At 44.4% G+C, this 27,010-nt stretch overlaps 1 protein-coding gene across 2 annotated transcripts in view; it reads left to right on the top strand.

Annotated features, from left to right (window-relative positions):
- The window catches only part of LOC306938278 (collagen alpha-1(XIV) chain-like), a 164,550-nt gene that overhangs the window by 17,498 nt on the left and 120,042 nt on the right, over positions 1 to 27,010 (top strand). For both annotated transcript variants that reach the window (XM_079522375.1, XM_079522374.1), the window contains exons 4-5: positions 14,000 to 14,143; positions 14,850 to 14,933. In XM_079522375.1, coding sequence (XP_079378501.1) covers positions 14,000 to 14,143; positions 14,850 to 14,933 — 228 coding nt within the window. The remainder of the gene's footprint in view (positions 1 to 13,999; positions 14,144 to 14,849; positions 14,934 to 27,010) is intronic.

The following is a 27,010-nucleotide window of genomic DNA, read 5'->3' as shown; positions in this document are numbered from 1 at the left end:
TCCTACACAGTGAGCTCCTTCAGAATGAATCAAAGTCAGCTCAGACCTACTAAACACATATCGTTGCTGTCAGACAGAAACCGCCTATCTCCATATTTTAACTTTTATTGGGTAAATTAGCGCCCTACTTGATCATCCTACAGTGTCACACAAAATCATCAAAAGTAGCAGATATGCAAGCTGGAAACATGGCACTTTGTGACGTGTTTTGAGCTTGCAGCTCTGCTACTTTTGATATATATATATATATATATATATATATATATATATATATATATATATATATATATAATATTATTATTTTTTTCTTTCCAGTGTGTGTGTGTGTGTGTGTGTGTGTGTGTGTGTGTGTGTGTGTGTGTGTGTGTGTGTGTGTGTGTGTGTGTGTGTGTGTGTGTCACATTGGTCTGCCCACCCATTGGTCGGCCAACCGGACATATTTCTGATCAATTGGCCAGTCTAGGCCTGTGAGGTAGCAACAAGGAGATTATTGGATGTACAGCACCTCAGCAGCAGCTCACATTCCCAAAATGACCTCCACTGTCACAGCTGGCGTCCACTGAGTGATGACATTAACTCCAAACGCCACACAGCCTGGACTGACATGATCAATCTGTTTTATTTAAACATGATTGACGATTGAGAGCTTATAGTCTCACGGCTTGCTGATCATAATGGGTACATTCCACCTTGGATAGCAAGCATTACAGTATCACAATGACTCACTCATGAGTTTCGCAGTCTGGGGCAAACCTGTGACCATTTTACATTTTCGGCGAGATTTGGTGTGAAGGGGAAAAAAGGAGCGGACTACAGTAAGTAGGCTATAGAGCCCTGCTCTTTTGCCTAAGTACGGTTTAAGTGGTATCGGCACAAACGTACTCTGGAATTGTCCAATACTTCAGAGCTCACACTGCATTGCTCATGGGCACTTTGATGAAAATCACACCGCTGGTGTGTGGGGATTCTAACCAGTGAATATGTGGTGTTGACAACAACATCCCAGAAAGATAAATGACTTATCAGAGGATTTGAGTGGGCGCCAACTTTCCAGACATAACCCACAGCTATAGGGAGAGATTAAGAATGATTTTGACAGGAAACCAAGACATAAAACAGATGAATCTGTTAGCATTTAACCTATGCCAGTTGGTGAAGAAGTGCTTGTATACCCTCTGGACATTTGCGTGAGTGCACGCGTGTACACATCAGATCTGAGTCCAGAATTTGGGTGGAAACCTCATATCTCCAAATCAGTTACTTTTCAGGATGCAAATTCAAAAGTAGCAGATCTACAGGCTCAAAAAGTGTCGCTTCATGCCACGTTTCAAGCTTACAGATCTGCTACTTTAAATACTTTTGTGAAACGCTGTAGTGTGACCACATAGTACACCATTCATTTACGGGAAAAAACAAGTAAATAATAAAATATGGAGATACTGTAATAGGTTTCTGCCTGACAACGAAGACATCCCACCCTATGCAGGGTGTCTGGGCTATCTTCCTTGACCACAGTGATGGAGGAATTGTCAGATAAGACCCAGTAAGCCTGTCCAGCTGCCATCTGAACAGCCCGAAGGAGGGACACATGAATGGACGGAGAAAGAAAGAGTAGCAGGCAGCGGGAGAGGGCTGGATGGGATGGATGGAAAGCCATGTGAATGAAGCAGAGATTGGGAAGAGGTGGGGGGAATAGAGAGGGAACGAGAGAACCGAAGAGGGATTGGATAAACACGTGCAAAAGAGAATCAGGAGAGCAAAATATAAGGATGCTCTTGAGCGGCAGCGCTCAAGTTAGTAACTTTGATTTTTAGCCGAGGCGAAGTACGCAGACACACATGGCTACTCTAGGTCGTCCTCAGACGAACCCTCCATCGTCATTTCCAGTCATCCCGGTTCTCCATACATCTGGCCAGTTCGTGCGCTCCTGCGTCGTTCTCGAGTACTGTACATCCACGTATGTTAGCGTGGGACGTCCTCGTGACCGGTGCCCGTGTGTTGGTTCCCACAGCACTAGTTTGCTGGCTGGCAGCACTTGGTGTCTTTGGCAGTGTCCTGCTAGTCTCATTCTCCTGGCTGCTGTTTTCTGGCTCACCCTTGGCATTCCATCATACAGATTTGTGTTGGTAACATGTGTGCTCTTACTGATGTCGAGTGCTGCACGCAGTATTCTGGTGTAGCACCCATCGAGAGACTTCTGCAGGGTTGGCTTCAGGGTCCAGCATTCACTGCCGTATAGGAGAACAGACTCTACCGTTGCGTAGAAGAAGCTGAGTTTGGTTTGACGAGGAAGTGCCTTCCTCACTTTCAGGTCTTGTTCGGTTGAGTTGACCCATGAGCCCAGGTACTTGAAGTCCTTGACTTCCTTCAAAGCAGTGCCTCCTGTTGTTGTCAGAGGTGGATGCTCTGATGGGATGTTATAGGTGATAACTTCAGTTTTCTTGGCATTCAGCCGGAGGCCAACCTTGGCACACTCTGCCTCCACTCTGGTCAGGAGCTCCTGAGCTTGTTCCACATGGTCGGAGAGCAGGCTGATGTCGTCCGCATAGTCCAAGTCTGTCAGGACTACTGTTGGGTGTCGTCTCCTCGTTGCTCCTCGTTGCAAAACAAACAGTAAGGGCCGTTTCATACTGCTATTTTACAGAGTTTTTATCACGTCGCACGCCAATGTAATTTCACCAAGGATTCTAATATCAACTTTCAAGTACAACACATAAGCTAACCAAGGTAAAGTAATGCGAGAATGGGCTACCTGACGGTGTACAAATACAACCAAATGGACCCATAACAGTCCATTTGTCCAAAACTGTGTGTGTGGGGGGGGGGGGGGGGGGGGGGGGGGGGGGTGTTGAGGGGGGGTAGCGCATCCGAAGATGCGATGCGATAGGTGTGAACGATTTTGCCGACGTGCTAATGGACCCTACGCCGGTGCTGTAGATCCCCTGATCTCTTGTTTAGAGGTGGCCTCTAAACAAACACTGGTTTGCAATTGTCCTCCATCTTTAAAGTCTCTATTCATACAGTGTCTGTTTTCCCACTCAGCTGTTTTTTATTCAAAGCCTTTACACCGTGTTTGTACATAGCTAGAACAAATGGGAGGTCAGCGTGGTTGAGAGAGAGAGAGAGAGAGAGAGAGAGAGAGACCATCAGTCTGTCACCACTGCCAAAAGAGTCAAGTGTAGCATCTTGAGGAATGCTGTTAAAATTCACCTGTCCTTTTCTGAAAGCAAGTGCTCATAAAAACTGTAAATGGGAAACATTGGTAAAGAAGATCAAGCTACAGGGAAATGGATAGGTCATGAAGAAAGAAGATTCATTGGAAAAAGTGATGAAATGAAGAGGGATGGCAGAAGCGAGGTAAAGAACATATGGAGGGGTCGGGCGGTGCAGTCAGAGGTATACAGAGGAAGAGCGGGATAGAGGGACGCAGAAGAGGAAGACCGTCTGTCATCACTGTGCCAAAAGAGTCAAGTATACAGTAGCATCTTGAGAAATGATGTTATTATTCACCTGTCTTTTTCTGAAAGCAGAAAACTGTCAATGGGAAACATTGATAAAGAAGAGCTACAGAGAAAGGGATAGGTGATGAAGAAAGAAGATGAATTGGAAAACGTGATGAGGGAGAGGATAGAATGTTGAAGGGGTGAAAATGAAGAGGGATGGAGGAAGAGATGAAGGTAAATTTGTGTAAAGTACATATGGGGGGTGCTGTTAAAGAGGTACAGAGGCAGCGCAAGAGAGAGACACACACGGAGGAGGAACAGAATCTCATCTCATCTCATCAGTCTTTCATCACTGTGCCAAAATAGTCAAGTGTAGCCTCTCGAGAAATGCTGTTGTTGTCTTTTTCTGAAAGCAAGCACTCATCTGATCCCCCTCTAGTCTGGGGCAGTGGGCCTGTCCACAAATTAAATGTAAACAAATTAAATGTAGAAAAAGAAAAGTTTGTTTTTACTTAAGATTACTTAAGATTTTACATCATAATGATTTGGCTTTTGTTGTAGACTAGAGGTACTAGATACATTTGATTTATATTGAACTCATTGATGATTTTTTACATTTTTCCTTTAACATTTTTAAGCTGGTGAAAACCGATTAAATAATTGTATTATTTTGAGACCTTTCCGACACCGATATGGTATTTCTATGGCCGATGTGGCCTATTCCGATTATGCTACCGATTAATCGTGCATCCCTAGTTTCTACATTAATGTCCAGAACCATTAAATCAGGACCAAAAAAGTATGACATTTCTGAAAATGAAATGTGTTTCTCATATTGGTGCCTGTAGCTACAGTAAGTGTGTAGAGAGGCTGCCTGGTAATCAGAAGGTGAATGCTCGGCATGACCATCTTAGCAGCTAAAGCTGGGTGAAAGCTGAAACTGAATTTCCACCTCTCCCCTCCACCCCGCCCCCTACTTGCTCTTTGCCTGAGTCCCTTTCAGGAACACCTCACTAACTTGTTGGCCTTGAGCCTCAGGTTGAGAAAGAGTGGTCTGGTCTCAGGAGGAGACCAAGCAAAAAAGCCGAATCCGTTGGACTTGGAACTATTTGGTATGGTAGCGTTAGCCATGCATATTACACTGAAGGATGTGGGAAACAGGCATAAAGATAATGTTGCGGGAAATAGAAGGATTCAATAGCCGAAATTGGTGTTTGTCTCCCTTCAGTCTGAAGTTTCCACAGTTGTTTATTTTCTGAGTGAAATTAATGATCCTGGGGCTCTTGAAGCCTGTCCAAGAAAACAAACAAGCAATTGTCTAATTCCCACAATGAAACAGGTGCACAGTGAGAAAATAAGCCTTGTTTTCTTCATTCAGACATATGGCTTTGGTCTGTCAAAAACAGAAGCAGTGAGAATGAATACCTAATGAATGATTCTCTAATAAACAACAAATAAATGTGATTCTCTGAACAAAAAAAGTTTTTGATTACTGTTAATTGACATTTAGAAAAATGTTTGACTTCAGCTGCTCAGTTTTTAGTGATATAACAAGAATAGTTAGAGCAGAGCAAGCAACTTTCTATTGTAGATCAGCTAATTTCAATACTGACAAAATGACTATTTTGGATCATTTTCATGCCTAAAATTGGGATGCCCGGTTGAAAGAGGTTAATGGCCCTTGGGTATGGTTTTGGTGTCTCCCCCAGAGACACCTGAACGTGGCTTAGACATTCAGGTTGTTAAGGGGACCTGTGACCTTTCAGTTACGAGACAGCTACTCTAATTGTCACGCCAGATCACCCCCAAGACATTCTGTATAGTGTATACTGTGAAGGCTCTCAGTCCAGTGAGTTATGAATGGACATTTTTATCCATGGACACACAGGGGAAAAATAAAACGTTTACTGCTCTTATGTCATTTCATAGCCGGAACACTTTCAAACAGGACTGACATTCTCCAAACCCTCATGGCCTCATTTCTGAGACATGCCCACACAGTTTTTCTCACTGCAATGCGTGGCCCTCGGGTGGTTCTTTGTTAAAAAAAAGAAGATGGGATTAAAAAGAAACTGATGGAGTCACGGCGGTGAGACCTTTTCTTTCTCCTGGTCGCCTGAAGGAACCGAATGACAGCGTAATTGTCTTTGAGCGCCGCATTTCAAAGTATCAGTGTCGTTGTTATAAACGTGCTGTAGCCATGTGATCCCTTGTGTTCTCATATCCTGGGTGCAATACCGCCATACCGCTGTTGTGTAAGGCAGTGTTGGAAAAATTACTCAAACGGTAATATATTACCTATTACTAGTTACTTTTAAAAAGTAATATTATTACTTTGCATATTACGTAACAAAATACTTACTTACTTTACTACTACTTACTTTACTTTATTTTTTTTTCTCTGATTTTTTCTCTTCTATGATTTCGTAATCCATTTTTCACCCAGTGCCAATTGCCTAAACTGTAATCCTGGGCCCTCTGCCAACCTGGGGCATGAGCCCTGAACTGAGCTCATGCTTCCATCAATGCATTAGGAGTGAGCAGGCCGCTTACTGCATCACCGTGCCCCTTATATTATAATGACTATTATTATTATATAAATATTTTAACTACTTTTTTGTAGATATCGCCTAATACCACGATGCCGCCATATCGTCGGTAAACAGTTATTACCGCAATAACAAAAAATCCCAATGCATTTTTTTCAAAAAGTATTTATTTAAAGACCTTTTAAGCGTCGTACGAAGCCATTGTCATGATTTGTCACGACAAGAGTTGGCTTTGTCCTCGGCGTAAACGTCTTTAAATAAATACTTTCTGAAAAGTCTATGAGGAAAATGAACGGGGATTTCTTTTCCGGGTCTCTCGAGGGGGCGGGACTGCGACGCTCTATTGGCTGTCGGACTATTGGCTGTCGGACTATTGGTTGTGGGACTATTGGCTGTCAGACGATTCGTTGTTGGACTATTGGCTGTCGGACTATTACTTGTATTGGCTGTGGGACTATTGGTTGTGGGACTATTGGTTGTGGGACTATTGTTTGTCGGACTGTTGGAATAGTGGGACTGTTGGTTGTCTGACTGTTGGCTGTCGGATTACTGGAATAGTGGGACTGTTGGTTGTCTGACTATTTATTGACTGTCGGCCTATTGGCTGGCGGACTATTACCTATCGGACTATTGGCTGTCGAACATAGAGTTTTGCTTAAAAGTAATCCAAAAGTAACTGAAAGTAACCCGTTACTTTTTAAATTGTGGTACTCGGATTACGTTACTGACTACAATTTCTAGCAAGTAACGTGTAACTGTAGGGGATTACTTTTTAAAAGTAACCTTCCCAACCCGCATTGCAAAGGCAGATGAAGGCTGGCTGCGCAAGGATAGGTAGAAACAGCTATACGTTTTGCTTAGCCTAAGTTTAGGTTATCAGACCAGAAAACACTGCTACGCCCGCGGCTCTGTCAGATGTGTACTCTTTCTCTCACACTCCCAGAGCCGTGCGGACAGGTGGTGGGGTTGGTCTGCTCATTTCCAGAAAATGGAAATACTCTCCTGTTTCACTGTCACTATTCTCTCCTACCTCATTTGAATTTCATGTGGTCACTGTTTCTCATCCAGTCAAGCTCACCATTGCAGCTGTTTATCGCCCACCGGGCCCTGCTGGTGGCTTCCTGGAGGAGCTGGACCATCTAGTCTCCCACTTCCCTGTCGATGGCTCTGGATTCATCCTTCTGGGTGACTTCAACCTCCCGACTGAGAAGCAGCTAGACCCACTACTTTCGTTTCTCGCCGCCTTTGACCTAGTTCTTTCCCCATCTCCTCCTACCCATGAGGCGGGCAACCAACTGGACCTGATCTTCACCAGAGGCTGCTCTATTGCTAACCTGTCTGTCACTCCTCTTTCCAGTGAAAAGGGTAAGAAACTCTCTGATCACTACTTCATGTCCTACTCTCTCTCTCTCTCCTCTCCCCCCTCACAGCCCCTCCCTACCCACATGATTTCCTCACGTCACAATCTTCGCTCACTTTCCTCCACTGATCTTTCCTCTTCTGTTCTCTCTGCTCTCCCTGCCCCTGAATCCTTTGCTCTTCTATCCCCTGATACCGCCACAGATCTTCTTTTCTCTACTCTATCCTCTTCTCTCGACCATCTCTGTCCCCTCACCACCAGGCCTGCACGCCAAACTCCACCTGCCCCCTGGTTGTCGGACTCAGTGCGGACTGAGAGACGGAGCCTGAGAGCGGCTGAGCGCAAATGGAGAAAGGGCAACCTCCCGGAGGACCTTCTCACCTTCCAATCTCTCATTTCTACTTTTTCCTCCTCTCTATCAGCTGCTAAAGCTGCTTTTTTCTGCACTAAAATTCAGGCTTCTGCTTCCAACCCTAAAAAACTCTTTGAAACTTTCTCCTCTCTCCTACAACCACCACCCCCTCCTCCCTCCTCGTCCCTCCTCCCTGACGATTTCGCCAACTTCTTTGACAAGAAGGTGAACGATATCCGATCCTCCTTCCCTCCTCCCCCGGCTGGTGCCCTGCGCACTGCCCACACCCGTCTGCCTGCCACCCCCCCCTCTCTACCTTCATCTACTCCTCTTCCCCCCCCCATCCCCTCTCTATCCCACTTCTCTAGAGTTCGCTAGAGCGAACTCTCTCTCCTCCGTCCTGATACTCCTGGACCTGTCTGCAGCGTTCGACACGGTGAACCATCAGATCCTCCTCTCCACCCTCGAGGGGATGGGTGTCTCAGGCTCTGCACTCTCCCTGTTTGCATCCTACCTGACGGGTCGCTCCTACCAGGTGATGCTGAGAGGGTCTGTGTCAGAACCACACAGGCTCACAACTGGGGTTCCCCAAGGCTCGGTTCTGGGTCCTCTTCTTTTCTCTCTCTACACTACATCTCTGGGTGCTGTCATCCACTCCCATGGCTTTTCCTACCACTGCTATGCCGATGACACCCAGCTGATCCTCTCATTCCCCCCCTCTGATACCCAAGTGGAGGCACGCATTGCTGCTTGTCTGGCTGACATCTCGGCGTGGATGTCGACAAACCACCTGAAGCTCAACCTGGACAAGACCGAGCTGATGTTCCTCCCGGGGAAGGGCTGTCCGCACCGAGACATGGCCATCACCATTGATAATGCTGTGGTGACCTCAACTCGGACTGCGAAAAATCTGGGTGTGACCCTGGACGATCAACTGACGTTCTCGGCAAACATCGCATCAGTGACAAGGTCCTGCAGATTCCTCCTCTACAACATCAGGAGGATTCGCCCCTTCCTCACGGAGAAGGCAGCCCAGGTGCTCATCCAGGCTCTCGTCATCTCCCGCCTGGACTACTGCAACTCCCTCCTTGCTGGTGCTCCGGCATCTGCCATCAGACCTCTGGAGCTTGTTCAGAAAGCTGCGGCTCGTCTGGTGTTCAACCGCCCCAAGTTCTCCCACACAACCATCCTTCTCCGTTCTCTACACTGGCTCCCCGTAGCGGCCCGCATCCAGTTCAAAACCCTGGTGTTAGCCTATAGGGCAGTGAAAGGAACAGCTCCTTCCTATCTCCGGGCTATGGTCGATGCCTACACCCCTGCCCGACCACTTCGGTCTGCCACCTCGGGGCGACTGATTGCCTCGTCACTCAAGGGTCCTTCTGGCCGATCCACACGGTCACGACTCTTTTCTGTTCTGGCCCCACAGTGGTGGAATGAACTCCCCACTGATGTTAGGACAGCAGAGTCACTGCCCATATTTCGCCGCAGGTTGAAAACCCACCTCTTCAGGAAACACTACCCTTCCTCTCTGCCTGACCTACTTGTTGTTAACTAGTTGTACGAACGTTTGTTTTCTATTGTTGTATTGTTTATTGGATCTTGTTTAGTCGATACACTTAATTGTTTTAGCTCATGCTCATTTGATTTAGCTATTTTGTCTCATCCGGTTAAGGAAATAGGTAGCTGATATATTGCACTTTTACCTTAGCGCTAGGTATACTCTTGGTTGCTTGTTTTTGCAGAAAATGCACTAAAGACTTCTGGTGATTAGTAGTTTTTGTTCCCTACCTATGTTGAATACACTTATTGTAAGTCGCTTTGGATAAAAGCGTCTGCTAAATGACTGTAATGTAATGTAATGTAATGTAATGTTATCGGGTTGTGACGTGTTAGACCAGGCTAACTGAGAAGAGACTTTGGTCCATTTTGGTCCTACTTGTCACCTCCAGTATATCTCGCTCTCCCTCCAGTTCTGTCTCTCCATCTGTCTCTTGCTTTCTCTCTCTCGTTCTCTTTCACTTTAACTCTCTGCTCTCACTGCCATTCTGTGCCCCCTTCTCTTTGTGTTTGATTTCCGTTCAGATCTATCTCTCGGTGTCTCAAAATCTTCCTTTCACTACGTGTCTGCGCCTATCTCTCTCTCTCCCTCTCCCCTCTCTCTCAGCCTGTTCGCTTAAGTCCCAACGGCCCCTCCAGAGTTGGTCTTCCATCACACGCTATAAAGATGGCCTAAGAAGATGCCTATTCAATTGATTTTCAGGCCAAAGTGTGAAGAAGAATTGTCACATCTGGCAAGGTTCAGGTGCAGGTCAGCCTGCCTCAGTTCACAGTTTAGACTCCGGATGGTCCTCATAAACTGAGATAAAAAGTAGATTTGATCTTGAGTGAGCGTAGTGGTCTACATCTCATGTAGACAGAAGGTCAGAGGCTACCCTGCTGATTGTGTTTAATTACTCCCTGTGGTATAAACCATTGTTTTAACCACACAGACCACTGCTTAAGAATGTGGTGTCCTAAATTGCTTTCTTGGGCTTAACCTGGATTTTTATGCATACTTAATTAATTTCAGATACGACTAAGGATAGCAACCATTTTTTATTGCTGATGTAGGCTCAAAATAATCATTTGCACTTCCTTCCCAACGTTTTGTAATTACAACACTTTTTTTAACTAACTCTGCTATCCATTTGGGTGCAGGTGACATTTAACCCATTTAGACTATATATATATTCAAAGATTTGTGCCGCATTTTCACGATTAAAAAAAAAATAGCAGACCTACAAGCTCGTAGCGTGCCACTCGGTGGCGCGCTATGAGCTTGTAGATCTGCTATTTTTCAATAGCTAAAGTATAACATAATGCTTAGTTAAAACACCAAAAGGGGTTCCCGCCCAGAATGGGTTAACACCTTGAGTGCCACCTGGTGGACAAAAGTCGTGGCACTTGCCACATGATGAGAAGCAATTTTAGTATGACATCATCCGGTTTGTCGCCATCTTGAATGCTAATGGCAAAATGTTAGCGAGCTATGGCGACGTACAATATTTATATAGCAGCATACATTTTTTGAATACTGTACATACTGTACACTGTACAGAAACCCAAAAGGGGTTCCCATCCAGAAGGGTTAAAACACCAAAAGGGTCCATGCTGTCCAGAATGGGTTAAATAGATGATAAATCTAATCATAGATACATAATAGTAAACACAACAGACCTGTAAGCCTTTGGGCAAATGAATTTCCCCCACAGGGAAAAATAAAGGTATCTATCTATCCATCTTTCTAAAATTAATCGCTTTGTTACACAGAGTTGTTGGATTCAAGAACAATTTCACTCTGAAATGTACTGTCTCAGCCTTAGATAAGAGTTCTCCCTCTTAGCATAGGTGTCAACCCAGCAGCTCGCTACTCTGAACCTACCAGTACCACTTGAACCCCAGCATCCCTAGTCCGGGGGGAACATGATTCACCAAAAATACCAGAGCTCACAACGGTTGTGAGTTGTGACCTTTTAGATTGGCTATGCTTGTCAAAGAGATTTGGTGTAGACAGGGGAAAAAAACAAATCCAAGTACAGTTGCAAGTTGTAACTTGGGTCTGTTTCACTTATACACAGGGCTCCAGACTAACCTTTTCACAGGTAGCACTGGTGCCACCTACCTTTTCAGTTGGTAGCGCCACCACAAATTAGGTAGCACCATCTTTTTCTTTGTATAGCGTGGTATTAATACATGACCTTATCAGTATCACCAAGGCTAGCAAAGGTTTGCTTGGCTGAAGCATAAACGCCTTAAATTAAGCACATAACATGGAATATTTATATTTGATCTCTCTCTATTTTATCACACACACACACACACACACACACACACACACACACACACACACACACACACACACACACACACACACACACACACACACATATTAACCTATAGTGCATTTTTCCATATCGTTATTATCATTTTGCTATATTAAACATAAATGAGACACACCCCATACCTTCTGCATGGGCATGTTCAACCTCAACATGGCCAATAAGGATATTTAACACAATGTTTACGTGCCCACTCTTCCTGCACCCTTTTGCAATGTGAAATGCCACCGAATTCATAATCCTTGCCCACTTTGCTCCTGTCTTTTCTTTATATGGAATGAAGCCCCAACATGTGAAAGCTGATGTGCTTTTATTGTGAAGGGAAAAGTTTCTGAACGTCTCAGCCTGCATATTTCCATAGCTGATCTACAAGCTGATCTACAAGCTCACAACGTGTGGTGGACACGACACGTTGTGAGCTTGTAAATCTGCTATTTTCAGACGAAGAATATACCAGGTTTCACGTGGGAGATGTATTTTGTTGGCCAAGTCGATCATGTATGTAGCCTGCACACAGCGCTACTCGACGCAAAATAACAAGCTATTGGAAGCTATTTTTCGGTGGCACTCTGTTGAATCAAACAAGTTTGCCGTGTTTGGGGTCGGGGACGAGGCACAGTCCCCCATATGTTCTGTGTCTCCTGTCTCTGTGGATACAGTGACAGCATCATCATCCCTGTTGTGAAATGCGTGCTGAGTGCGCGCTCCAGGGAAACTTAGATTAAGTGCACAGCTGATTGTTGCTGAAATCTTCGCTTCGTTTCTTCCGGGGTTGATCAGTGAGCGCGCCGCCGCTGTTGGACTCACGTGTGCAGAGTGTAGACCAGTGCAGACAGACAGGCACTCAGTCAGGCAGGCAGAGAGAGGGAGAGAGTCAGCGAGCGACAAAGAGAGAGAGAAAGAGAGGAGGCGAGACTCGGCGGAATGAGCGAGAATAGAGCACCGAAGTCCTGACGTCACTGCCCTCTACTACCAGTAGAGGGCAGTGAGCGAAAAGGTTCATGTATGTTTTTATAAGCATTGTACTCTCCATAGGGGGATTTTAGATCGCCTCATATAAGAACTGTGTTTGAAAAATAAACCGATCACCACAGCCTTTTCACTCATATGGATATGAAGCATCGACTGAAGGTGGAAATGTACAAATATACCCAAAGAGTAACAAAATAAGCGTTAGAAACGAGCCAAACAACCCAGAGACTACATTTCCGGGTAGGCTGCTTCTGCCCGCAGCCCGTCGCACAACAGAAACTGAACGTTAATTACGTTTATTTTTATTTTATTGATATATAATGTATCGTGGTTAGTACGAGTCGAGTCACCACCAGCTGAGCTTACGTCAACGAGGAATCTCAGGAACGCAATATGTTGACAGCTGGGCGTGACGTATATGCTCAGCGACATTGCATTCATATGTAGTTTCAAGGCTTTTGCGGTCACATTAATTCCATTTTCTCTAGAAACTGGCTGTATCAAATATGAATGGACATCATTAACGACGCACAGCCACTCCCCTGACAGAAACGCCGAGGTGGTCGGTTTATTTTTCAAACACAGTTCTTATATGAAGCGACCTAAAATCGCCGTTTGGGGATCTCAATGCAAATAAACAAATACATGAACCTGGCGATTGACGACCTCTACTGAAAGTGACGTCAGACTTCGGAGCTCTATAAAGTAATATGTTATTATCGCCCGTGCTTCATGGTTGAGGCGGGTAGTGAAAGCAATTAGCAAGTATCACCGGTGCGACCTCGTTAAAATTTAACTCGCACATTAAGACATTAAGTCGCATATATGCGACTTAATAGGTCGCACGCTGGAGCCCTGCTTATACATGTGGGTCTAAGTGGTTAAAAGTGAAGGGATTCAACCGGGGGCCAGGGCTTTAATTTTATATTAACGGCAAAGAAAAAGACAGTGATTAAATCCTATTCAGTGCCCAAGACGTCTCCAGACGTCTTTATAATTACACCCTAGGGTGCCCAGGACGTCTGGGGACATCTTAGGGTCATTTTAATTGAAAATGCGATCTCCTTGTGTTAAGCACATGCGCACTGCCATTCACTTCCTTGTTTACGGCCCGACTAAAGTGGCTCATAACTCTAAATCTACGGCACTCAATTTTGATCAAAACAGCATTTTGATCAAAATCTTTTTTGACTTTAGCATCTCGTTTGGAATATAAACGCTTCTAGAGTTTAGATGTGACAGCGCAACGTAATTATGGAAGATTATGTCTCCCTGTTTTGGGGGGTAACTGAAGGCGGGGATTTTCAGAGTAAAATCTGCCTCATCTGCTGGGCACTCTAGCGCCTTTATTCTGAATATTCCTGGGCAAAAAAAGGGTTAAATTATGTCCCATCCACCTTTGGCCAGTCATGTTGATTGCTTGCTGTTTCTGTCCCTCTGGCCAGGTGGACAGGAAACTGAAGTTCAGGTGTCAAGGACAGAGCATAAGCTGGTCATAGAGGACTTTGACCCTTCAAAAGAATACGACTTTAAGATCACTGCTGTCAACGGAGTGCTGGAGAGCAAACCTCTTCAGGGCAAACTTGAGGGTAAGACTATATTCACTCCACATGATGAATCCAGTCCATTTCCACATGACTGTTATGGCTCTTTATTGTATAAGCCTCTTATCCACAAACCTTTCGTCCAATCCAAACCTATGGTTTCTTTTTTTTTAATAAATCTTTTTATTGGATTTTGTACATGTTTTCCCCTCCCATGCGGGGTCCTTGTTCATGTCAACATTTGTAATACATAGATATAGACAGCCTATGGTTTCTACGTAGCTATAAGAACATGTCTTGCAAAAGGAATAGTTACATTTGAATCTGTGTCTTAGCAATTATACATTCAGCATTCAGTCACCATGTGCTGTCAGGCAGCATGGCATAGAAGAATACAGTCAGCTGTAACCAGCTAAAGAGTCATATCTAACCACCCAGCATCTGATTGAGTATTCATGTTTGATTGTTAATGGAGCTGCCATCTGGTATGTTTGCTCATGGCACATGGCTATGGATAGTGATTTTATTTTCACCCTAGGAATCTCTTCTCTTCTCTTCTCTTCTCTTCTCTTCTCTTCTCTTCTCTTCTCTTCTCTTCTCTTCTCTTCTCTTCTCTTCTCTTCTCTTCTCTTCTCTTCTCTTCTCTTCTCTTCTCTTCTCTTCTCTTCTCTTCACCTCAGTGTATTATGTTAGACTGTATTCTGTTCCCAAGATATTATACTAACTTTGAACTCTCTCATCGTGTCTCCAGCCCAACGTTCAGGTGAAGAGACTGTTCAGCCCCAGAGACGGGAAGACACCCGTGTCACAGAGGAGAACAATGAGATCGTAGAAGGTAAGCTTATAGACACCAGGAGCCCCACATCAGAGCAAACCCAGAGGATAAAGGGAGCTATCGACTCAGCAGAGACAGACAGTTGCAACCATCTGCTCGTCTGTATCATCTGGGTGTCTGGAAGACCTACAGTATTGCTTTTTTTTAAACAAGTTGCTGTTCTTTAAAAGGAGAGTTCTTTGAAATCATGACATCTCAGACAGGTAAGCCCCCCCCCCCCCCCCCCCCCCCCCCCTCCCCAGACTTTGGTACAAACTTCAAGGAGAAGTTGTCATAACACAAGATGTGTCACACCAGCTATTAACAAGATTTTTACAAACTGGAGAGAGCAGCACAGCCAATCTTTCTGCTCACAACCGAGACTTTTCCAATACCTTTTTCTCCAACAGAAATCAAAGCTGTGCCTTTATCTTATGCTTATTGTAAGCTTGCATTTTAACAAGCGAATACAAGATTGTGGAAACGGCTAAAACAGGTGAGTGGAAGATGAGGATGTCTGCAGCAAAAGCTTCTATTCATGGCCGACCTGAATTAATGGGTCTGTGATTGGTCCCTTTTCCCCTGCACTAAAGGAAAACATCACCCCTTTGATGTTTTGTTCAGAAAATCGGAATGAAATGTTCTTCCACTCAAGACGTCGATCATTGTCACGTTCAGAAAATGCAGCGAAAGAAAATAACAAAACTCATGAGAAAGGAAATGAATTCTCGCACCACAACAGTAAACAAGCGGCCCACTGGCATCGTTACATGATAATAACATTCACCTCCTGTGGCACATTATTTGCCAGTGCGAAGATAAACAACCAATCACCTTGTAATGACAGCGATTTGTGCAAAATAAAAGGTAAGCCTGATTTGCTAACCCTCTTTTTATTTTATTCCCAAGCTGAGGATATCATGCAGTGTTTATCTTGCTGTTTTGTTGGCAAAAATGTGTTACGCTGTGTCCTTCCCCTGTGTTCAAATAAACTACTCTTTTGTTTATGTGACGGGTTCTGTGTTTAGTGACGTTTGAAGCCATGGAATGGTGTTAATGATGGTGTAGAAGCGACTTCTGGCATTGATGGTCGTTACAGACGACCTCATGGTGACACTAGGGTTAGCCACTGTCTTCACCCGAAATGATAGCCTCCGTTTCTAGCAACCTTGTGATGGGATGCACGGGATAGCCTGCCAATCAAACTTGCTTTGCTTTGGTGACATCTGTGGAGGGACATAACTCGATGCCCACAGACACGCATGAGCACAGGAAGCGTGCAATGGCTGCCCATGCAGTTTGGCCAGTTAAATTCCCTTGGTATCTGTTGGAAGTGGGAGAGTTGTGTGAGCAAGAGAGTACTGTTTGTAGACAGTTGGAAGGCTGGGAGAAAACAGAGTAGCGGTGCAGACATATTGTAACCGAGAAGGCCCTGGGTGTGATTTAATGCTTAGACTAGGGGTCTTCAATGTTTTTCAGGCAAAGGACCCCTTAGCTGAGAGAGATAAAGCAGGGACCACCAGTCCCCCACAAATTGTATACAATTGTGTAACCTTTTCATAGATTCCATAAATAGCTTCATTGACTATCATCACTGTCATAATTTTTTTGACATATAACTTATACCGTCAATACTTAGTAAACTTGACTGTTGGCTCTGTATTTGGTTGGTCTACCCCTTTTTCCTTCTCCACCAAACCTCTTGCTGAGACTAGCCGATCTTTCAAGCTCACAATGCCTTGCAGAGGCACTGTTGTACATTCTTCTACTTATTTCTCACCTATTCAGTGATACTGACGATCATTCAACCACTTAAACCCTACGTATTTACTTCGGTGCCATGACGTTTTTCCCTCTACACCAAATGTCTTTGCTGAAAATGACCAATCTGTAAGCTCACAATGTGTCTGCGATGTATTGCTATGGTTCATGTAGTTAATTGCATAAGTAGTATTATCTCTAGGCTCTATACACACACACACACACACACACACACACACACACACACACACACACACACACACACACACACACACACACACACACACACACACACGTGTATGTACATCGCTATATAAACACTACACTAGGTAATACTGTAAAGGTGCTTGGCACTCGCAACAACATTTGCACTTGAGTGGAGCTTAGTGAGTGTTGCAGATTCCTCCGTGCTGATGAGTCAATCATTGAGATAAACAAGGAGCTACAGATGCTGCCACAGATGTTCATGTTGCACTTGTGCGGACGCTGACAGTCCCTGATATGAGTGTTCAGATAAGACGAAGGGTTTCTGGGAGAGACCCCCTTGACTTGACATTTAGCGACGAGGGTCCTTCTCAGCCAACTATGCTCGCCCACAGCCTTCAGAGTAGAGTTAAAGCAGTGGGGCCGATAAGAGAGCAGTGGGAGTCCACCCTGGGCGCTCTCCAAAGGATCGATTCCAGAACGTCAGCCTGATTATAGCTGTGATCGAGCCACAAGGCCAACATCTGACTCATTACTGCGCCTTGGCTGCTTGAAGTATTGCCAGTGCCAGATTTTCTCTCTCTCTCACACTCTCTGTCTGTCTCTCTCTCTCTCTCTCTAGCTCTTTTGCTTATTTTGTAATTTTCCTTACCAACTTTTGCTTGTTGTTAGTTTCTCTCTCTTGTCTTTCTGCTGTTCTGTGTTTTTCTGCCTTTCCCTTTCTCTCTGTCTGTATCTGTGTTGTGTTGGCTTGTTTCACTCTTCTTTGTATAGTAGGTCTGTCTATGTCTGGCATTCCTCAGTCTCCCACATTCACCATACCGTAAGTCTGTCTCACTGAGACATTGGAGGTAGCAGGCCCATTCGTGGCAGTCTTGTGGAGTGAACTCTGGGACCAAGATAGTAACCGTTAGTGGTGTTTGGCAGCCTCCTGCAGCGTGCGGCGTGGCTGATCCCAGCTCTGCTGCCCCTGGAAGGGAAATAAAGCCACCATTTGTACCCAGGTGTCAGACATTGCTAAAAGTTGTGAGAGAGGGAAGGCACAGAGAGAGGGGTGAGACAGAGAAGGGGGAGGAGGGAGTGAAAGAGCGAGGGGAAGTAGCAAATGAGGTAAGGAAAGGAGTACGGGTGCAGCAGTTAGTCAAACGATTACATTTAATAGATTACCAGTAAGACGCCTGAGGGCGAGAAGCGACCTCGCCATCCTCCTCGTTGATGGCAGACTGCTGGGCACTTTGGCATGGGGGGTCAGATCAACATGGAATTAATTCTGTACTGGCCATATAAGGAGCATGTCTTGAGTGTACAGGGTTTGATGAGGTCAGATCAACATATCGAATGTCAGAACAGGTCAGCTCCATACAGTATATGGAGATCTAAGGGTGGTAGCGGGGACATTCTCTTGAGTGTACAGGGTTTGATGAGGGCCCAGGTAGGGCCGGGCCTTAATTTTCGGGCCTGTTGAGAACTCTAGTTTTCGCCGGCTGCCGGGCGCGGCTACACTAATAACTTTGGGGCAGGCCCGTCTAGAGTTTGAATGGACAGGTGGGCCTGTTGAGAACTCTAGTTTTCGCCGGCTGCCGGGCTTGGCTGCACTAATAACTTTGGGGCAGGCCCGTCTAGAGTTTGAAATTTGAATGGACAGGTATAAGTCAAAAGGGAGACATCAAAGAGGATGGGTGGATTGGGAAGGATCAACATATGGAATGTCAGAACAGGTTCTGAAATATATCCATATATGGAGATCTAAGGGTTTGAAGTTTGAGGTCAGATGTAGAGTTGCTGGGATCAGGGATCTCCATATATGGGCTTAACTGCGACAGCAGGTCGCATTTACTATTTACATTAGAGTGATGAACAGAAGGAGGGAGGGGACTAGTGTAGAAGAGAGGTTACAAAGTCGTTCCCAAACCTTTTAGCCTGTGACCCAATAGAGAAATTAGACGTTTGCCCCGGACCCAAACTAGTGAAAATCTTCAAGCTTACAACGTGGCGTGAAGCGGCACGTTGTAAGCTTTTGATCGGCTATTTTCACTACCTCTTAAACATATGCTTTCAAATTGATTTCCTTGAATTTCTTAGATTTGTCTTTGATTTCTTCATAAAATTACTGAAACAAATCATTGCATTTGTTTTTAATTCACTTGGGGAATGTTTTTGGAAGATTCTTTTTTGAAATTGTGATTTTTTTCATTGTGATAAATAGGGATTCTGCAATTGTTAACACAAATCTTATCTTCTCCTCTGGGGATACCTGGCACAAAAAACATTTTCAGATGGGGGTCCCGCGGCCAAATACACATCATTTTGGGGGTCCTTTCCTTGGCACTAAACCGTTTGAGAACTACTGATTTAGAAGAATCGGCCTTAGGTCTTAAACTAAAGGGTTAATACCACACGTTAAGTGGTCAGATGGGTGGAGCCGTGAACACTTTAAAGATGTCAAGAAAATGTTGAGAGACCCACTGGGTTAGAGTGATGGAGAGATGGATGACGATAGCAGAGGGAGTTAGGGAGAGGAGAGGAGGAGGGGCAGCCAAATGTATTCATGAATCATTTGTAACCAAACAGAGTTATCACAAAGTGCTCTGCAGAGGACCAAGGACATAAATAAAGATAAAACAAGTAATACAGACGTGAAAGAACAAGGACATCATCCATTTTTAAGAGCTTGTGTGTGTGTGTGTGTGTGTGTGTGTGTGTGTGTGTGTGTGTGTGTGTGTGTGTGTGTGTGTGTGTGTGTGTGTGTGTGTGTGTGTGTGTGTGTGTGTGTGTGTGTGACTGTGCGCAGGTCGGTACATGTGTGTAAATAATACAGGAGAATCCTGCATGCACAGTAAAAACTTTGACCTTTTCCCCATGCACGAAATCTCTTTTCCCTAACATGGCTGATCTACAAGCTCACGTTGCAAACACGACGCGCTGCGAGCTTGTAGATCTGCTTTTTTCCCAGAACCTTCGCCTATTTATGACATGCAGTCATGCACAGAAGCCGGAATAGGGACACTAGGGTTGTTCATAATTAATTTAACTCTTGAAGGTGTTCAAATAGAGCCAAATCATCACTGATGTTTCTGTATGCAATCGTAGAAAGCACATCATCTCTGTCGGGTGGAAACGTCCAAAACTGTTACTTGTCAGGATTCAAATTAAAATGATCTACAAGTTCAAAATGGTTCACTTTGCACCGCGTTTCCAGCTTACATTTGTGTGACGCTGTAGTATGATCAAGAAGGTAGGGCATTTATTTGGAGGATGGAGATAGGAGGTTTCTGCCCGACAACAACGATAAGTGTGCACATGTGTGTGTGGGTGGGTGTGTAAACGCGAGCGGTGTGTACAGGAGAAGCCTGTGGTGCACAGAGAGTCATGAATCACCTGCCTCCACCTGTCCTCGTTGGCCCCGGGCAAAAAGGGACAGATGGGAGGAAGGAGTGCCGGCCAGTGATACAATAATACACTTTCACCCCCACACCTCTCCTTTTTTATTCTCTTGTTATTGAGCATGCCCTGCGCCCCACCCCGCCAATCCACTTTGGTCACCTGCGGGTCTCTTGTGTTTCTTTCATTAGCTCTTCCTCTCTCTCCCCTTTTAGCCTCGTATTTGTGTCTTCCCTTTTCTCCATCTTTCCTTGCTCTTCTCATTATGGCCCTTCACCTCTCTGTTATTTGTTACTGTATTTGTCATTCACTCCCTGTATACCTTTTTACACGTTTGTTGTCACTGTTGTCACTTTTTTTCCCTCGCCTCTGTGGGCCGTTTTCGTCCGGTTCGGTTATTTCTTCCCGCCTAATTTTGAACGAGTTCAGAGTGAGAATGAAAATTTGTTGGTTCCGAACCCTAAAAGTTTGTTCGGAACGTGAACCACAAAATCGGTGATTCATTTTGTGAACCGTGACACCACACGTGGTGTGTCAATAATCAGTAGGTTGGAAGACGGAATTCACTGATGCGATTATGTAAACATAAACATCTGCAACAACTGCACAAACGCTCGCAGGAAATCTAAATGATCCGCCATCATTTTCCACCCTAAAACATGATCATCAGGTATTATTAGTATATAAGGAGGATGAACTTTTTCAAAAAAGTGTACAGTATTTGTGAAAATGACATTTTTATGTGGACACGCCCACCAGTCCATTAAGTATGCGTGAGTTTAACCTTAGCACCACCCACCTAATCCAGTCCCTCCGCTTCCTCCTTTAAGACCACCCACCTGCCCTAGTCCCTCCCCCTCCTTACAAAAGGACTGCCCATGGTTCTGCCCATTTGTTTACAAAATGACAGAGGGAGGACAAATTGGTGTCTGTAAAAACTTGTGTTTTTAGAAGTTAACACTTCTCATATTTCTGACATGTCAGATAAGCACCATAATGCACTTATACTGCCACCATTTATCCATGCATAGGCCTATAATCCACGCATCCATACCATATCAAACCTGTTATTTTTTAAATGTATTTATTTATTTATTTCCTCCAATTATCTTGATCCTTCGTCAGATGGCGCTTTAATGTCACAATCAGCATCCACCTCATCATCCAATTAAATCATTTAGTTTAACAGCAGAATCAATTAGTTTGATAGATCATTTAGCATGAATAATTTGCCAATATACATTGATTTTCTCTGGCCAAGCACCCAGGGATTGAAACTGCCCTTTATTGACACAAAAATACTTGCTATATCACTCAAAAGATCCTCCACTTTTCTATTGCTCTGGTCAAACTTATTTTACAACTTGAATATGCCGTTCCTTCTGACTACAATGACATTTCAGCAAAAGTTGCATTGCCAGATTTGAAGAAACAAGCGGCCAGGTCCACGAAAACAAGTCACAAAAATTGTCTTGAATATTCATGAAAACGTTTCAACAACACCAACCCTTTTAACAACATATTAATCTGAGGGTCCTTCACATAAACCACTGGTCAAGTCAACCACATCTCCCCTGCAAGTGACTTATATAAAAACAAGCCCAAGTCGCTTGTAATAGCCAGACATGGCAAAACAAAACGGCAGCACGACACAACAGATACTTCAAATTTTTGCCTTTACAGCCTTGTATAAGTATTACATATTGACTACAACAGCCAACAAGAATGCACACTACACTCTGAATCAAAGCCTGACCACTGAATGATTATAAAAGAAACACAACCTGAATTCCATTGTACATAAAAACGACTCCAGGGTGTCTAATGAAGTACTGTAACCTCATAAACACATGAAAAACTGGAAAAATACAAAAATTGTGGCACTCCATCTTTAAATGTACGTAAACAGGGGATCCAAATGCGTAAACAGGGAGCTGTCACATTCACCCCCCCCTCCTCTCTCTCCCACTTGCTCTACCTGACTCCACCTTTCTCTACCAATTTGTTTTGAAGAAAGACACCAAAAATCGGTGACACCAATAATTAACTTCTCACTCTGTTTCTCTGTCTCTCGGTCTCTCTGTGTCGCTTTCTCTCTGTCTCTCTGTCTCTCTGTCTCTCTCTCTCTCTCTGTCTCACTCACTCACTCACTCACTCACTCACTCACTCACTCACTCACTCACTCACTCACTCACTCACTCACTCACTCACTCACTCACACACACACACACACACACACACACACACACACACACACACACACACACACACACACACACACACACACACACACACACTCTGTCACACTTTCTCTCTCTACCACTCTCTCCCCCCCTCTGGTTTTGCATGCTCCTTGCCCACACTTGCAGAATACCACAGCTCTCCTCTCACAGGCCTGGTCTTGGGCTGCAGCCCTGCCTTCATGCTTCCAGCTGCCGGCCTGCATTAACGTCACTCTAAACGTCTCCCTGTTTGTTTTGTTTTTTTGCCCTGTTTCACATCTATCTTTCTGTCTGCACTCCTGTCTCTCTGCAAACTAACCAGTCATATGTACAGTATTTCACATTATTACATTTAGGTACTTGCCGGGGCAAGAGAGTGATGATGTAAATGTGTTTGGACCCTTCACCCTTTCAGTCCATTTGTATACTCTTACGAGTTAACCACTTCATCCCCTGCATCCCTATTCTGTGAAAACAGAAAAATAGCAGATTTTCAAAAAGGCTATTTTCAGAGATTTGGTATAGAAGAGAGAAGAGCTCAAGAACAACTGTGTACTCTTTTTCCCACCTGTCCTCAGCTAATGATCGGAAATTAATGTTATTCATTTATATATATTTTTGTAATAAATTGTAAAATAAAGGATGAGGTTTGACATAAGGTCTCGAGTGAAGTTAACCTTGACCTTTTTAGATGCATAAAGCATAACGTCTCTGTCGGGTGGAAACCTCAGTCATATAATATGTCCAAAAGTGAAAAGTAGCAGGTCGACAAGCTCAAAACACGTCGCTTCGCGCCACATTTCGACCATGTATATCTGGTGCTTGGTGCTTTTGTGTGACACTGTAGTAATGATCTAGTAGGTCGTTAATTTATAAAATAAACATTAAAAGTTAGAATTTGAGGTTTCTGCCGGGTGACAACGATATTCAATGTTAAATATAGATTTTTAGGGCAAGGGGAGGGTCATTTTATATGAAATGTCAGAGTAACATGCAGCTCGGCAAGTTAGGATGAGCCCTGTCGTGTGTGCGTGTGCGCGTGCGTGCGTGCGTGCGTGCGCCTCCTTCCTTAACCTGTCTGCCTTTCTTGTCCGTGCCTCTTTTTTTCTACCAAACTACGGTATTTGTCTCTCTAATTGGCTCACTTCTCTGTCCCCGATCGTATGATGGATGTGAAGAGCGGTGGCTTGGGATGCAAGTCAAATGTCTGATTAATCTGACATGGTGAGGACCATAACTCATCGGCTGCTCTCAGGCTCTGCTCTCTGAACGCCCAGGTGGCACACACCGGCGCAGGTGTGCCCACAGGCCAAGACGCCATCGTAGACCTGTCTTTCTGTCCGCCTGTCTATATCAGCATATCACTAAATCTGTCCTACCTGACTCCCAGTTTGTCATCGTATCTGTCTACCTGTCTATCAGTGTATCACTAATATGTATATCTGTCCATCTTTATATCACTGTCTCTGTCTGGGAAAGCTGGGAATATTTTCATGCAGGAACTTTCGCAACAGAGTAGAGAAAAGTGTTGATGAGTGAATAAGGTTGAATGACTGAATGAGGTTCATTGTTTCCTTAGTGCCACAACACTTCCTTAGCCATGTTCCTGTCTGCTTGTTCCACCCACACCCACAGGGCATACCTGTGCAGGTGTGCCAAAAGGCCAGGAAAGACGCCAAGGGAGCCTCACACACGCACCTACCATTTTAGATGCCGAACGTCGGTTATTAACTTATTAACCACCACCTCTGACAAGCAGAACGAACAAGGAGGGCACAATTACTTTACACACGTAATGCATAAAAGCACGCAACAAGAGATGCACAGAAATATGCCGTAACAGTGTCCAAATAACTCTCAATTGAGTCTATCTAACACAGAATAATGATTGTTGAGCATTGGGCATAGGAGGTGCGTCTCCTCAATGGCGTGGCTCCTCAATGGCGAGTGAGCCAGTAGGGTACATTAGTGACAACACAAGCTGTGTCTCAATTTAGAGGATTAGCACTTCAAAGTTCACAGCCTAGGTAGACTGGGTACTAGGCCTTGTCCTACGACGAGTGCCTCGGCAGGAACAGAACCTGTGAAATGGGAGAGGTCATGTGATTGCACTGATTCGCGCAGTTCATTTCCGAGCTTATAAACCGCAAATAAACAATTATTTAGACTTGCATACAATACAAATTAAATATATATAAAAATGTAAATTGAATTGGTCATATTTATGATACATGTGAACAGTGTGAATGAAAGGATTAGTTTTTTAATTACGTTAAAAAAGAAAGGAAGGCAAAGAAAATCTGGGCTTTATTAAAAAGGAAAGTCCTTAGTCCTCTCTTAAAAGCATCAACAGACTGTGGAGCTCTTAGGTGATCCGGGAGTGAGTTCCACAGCAGAGGGGCTCGGTCGCCCGTATTCTTCTTACATAAGCTCAGTGACATTATATGGAGTGTCCTGAGACTCGGAGGTCTGGGTAAAGTCCCTGGCCGAAACAAAGACTATACAAATGGGACCCAATGCCTCCCTGCTTGGCACTCAGCCTTAAGGGTTTTGGATTGGGGCTAAGTCCATGCCACATGTCCAGGGGGTGTACTTGTACACCAAGCTGCCTTACGAGTCATACTGCAGGAACAGGAGAAAGGTTCCAATGCTACTTACTTAATTTTCCATAACCATAGACATATGTAATGTTATTAAGGAGAATAATTACTTCTTGTGGTGCTACAGTACCACCTTATAAGGTCCATACTGAGCAAATTCGACAGTAATAAGATTGTGAATCATGTGCAACTTATTTACTATAAATAATCGATAATTACAAGTTATAGATAGTGGACTAGCAGTTGTTGTATTTGGTCATGCAGAAAAGAGACACACACACACACACACACACACACACACAGTCACACACACACACACACACACACACACACACACACACACACACACACACACACACACACACACACACACACACACACACACACACACAGGTATTTAATAACGTCATGTGATAAATAGTAGATATTTGTACATCTTTGGAGTTTTTGTTCTCTGCAGTCTGTGAATGTGATCCTCTGAACTCTGCCTCCCTCTCTGATCTGGGGCGAGTGCCAAAGGAGGAGGCCTTTTTACTGTGCTCTTTACCTCCTCAGTCAAAATGCCACAACCCCTGACTCATAAAGACAGCCGACAGAGACACCACCTGAAACGGCAGGGGCACACACACACACGCACACAGACATAGACTTAGGGATTTACAGGAGGGGGTAACTGTTGAGAGACTGCACTTGCATTCACGCATAGTTGACAGATTTGTGTGTGGCACTGTATGTATTCCATGGTCTGGGTGGGTGGTATGACCTGGGTGATGCATGCACATGTCACCGTGCTACACTCTGGAGCTGCACGACATGAATATAATGTCACACCCCAGTATCTCGACAGCGATGCGTTGTCTGTGGGTTCACGCGTGTTATTTGATATTGTAGCGACAGTAAACACTAAGCATTCTTCAGAAAAATCTGGGTACTCACTGTGGAAAGTCTGCTGACAACACCGTACTATATTTATTCTCATATTCACTGTCGATATAATGTACACATGTGCAATTCATTGCCAATGGACCACCATGTATTGTTTGACATAATTCATTCATATTCTCAGTGTTGATGGACTGTTAACCCATTTTGACCTGAGGCCGATTCTAAAAACGCCAAAAATGGTTCAGTCAGGACAACTCAAGAATGGATGGAATATATATTTATTGAATATAAAATTAGCAATATATTTATTATGGTTTGGCGATGTATTGGATCTGCTTTTTAGGTACTCGGCTCAAGCGCATCAGTCCCGGCCATAGGGACTCTGAATCCCCGTACCTAAAAAGTAGATCCAAAACGACAGTTGGTAGCTGGGGTGGAGGTGGGTGAGCAGCAGGTTGGTATACAGCAGCGTGCAGATACAGCAGCAAGCAAGGAAGCAGGAGGAGGAATGCAAACCTCCGGTTAAAGTAGCCGGAGTGAGTGTGTGATTGGCTGAGTGAATCATGTGGATGAGAGTGTGATGCTTAGGCGGCTCAATTAACGGAACGGTCGGCAGCAACTGCACTGAGGTTCCCTGACTGAACTTGCTCTGCGCATGTCTACGACAGGCACAAATGCTCATGTACCCGTCTTGAAAGGTAAAACCCAAAAAGGGGTTCCCGTCCTTAATGGGTAGAGCATGCATTTATCCACCTGTAAGCTCATTGTTGATAGACTGTAGCTACATAATTCTGTGGTGATAGGTAGGTAGTATAGCAATAGATACAGTATCCATTAATATATTCACTGTATATGTATATCCTTCACTCATTCAGAGATCCAGTGCAGATATCTTACAGCCAACAGCTCAGCATTTTATTATATCATCGTGCTTATATTAGTTTATTTATTTGTCTTTGTTTGGTTCTTGACTGTTACCTGTAGGCTACGTCCTCTCCTGACTGCGTTTAATTTCCACTGCTGCTGTTGCTATGCCACCTGGATT

Source organism: Electrona antarctica, assembly GCF_951216825.1.
Source record: "Electrona antarctica genome assembly, chromosome: 15".
In the NCBI taxonomy this organism is placed as follows: domain Eukaryota; kingdom Metazoa; phylum Chordata; class Actinopteri; order Myctophiformes; family Myctophidae; genus Electrona; species Electrona antarctica.
This window is presented reverse-complemented; position numbering and strand designations above follow the sequence as displayed.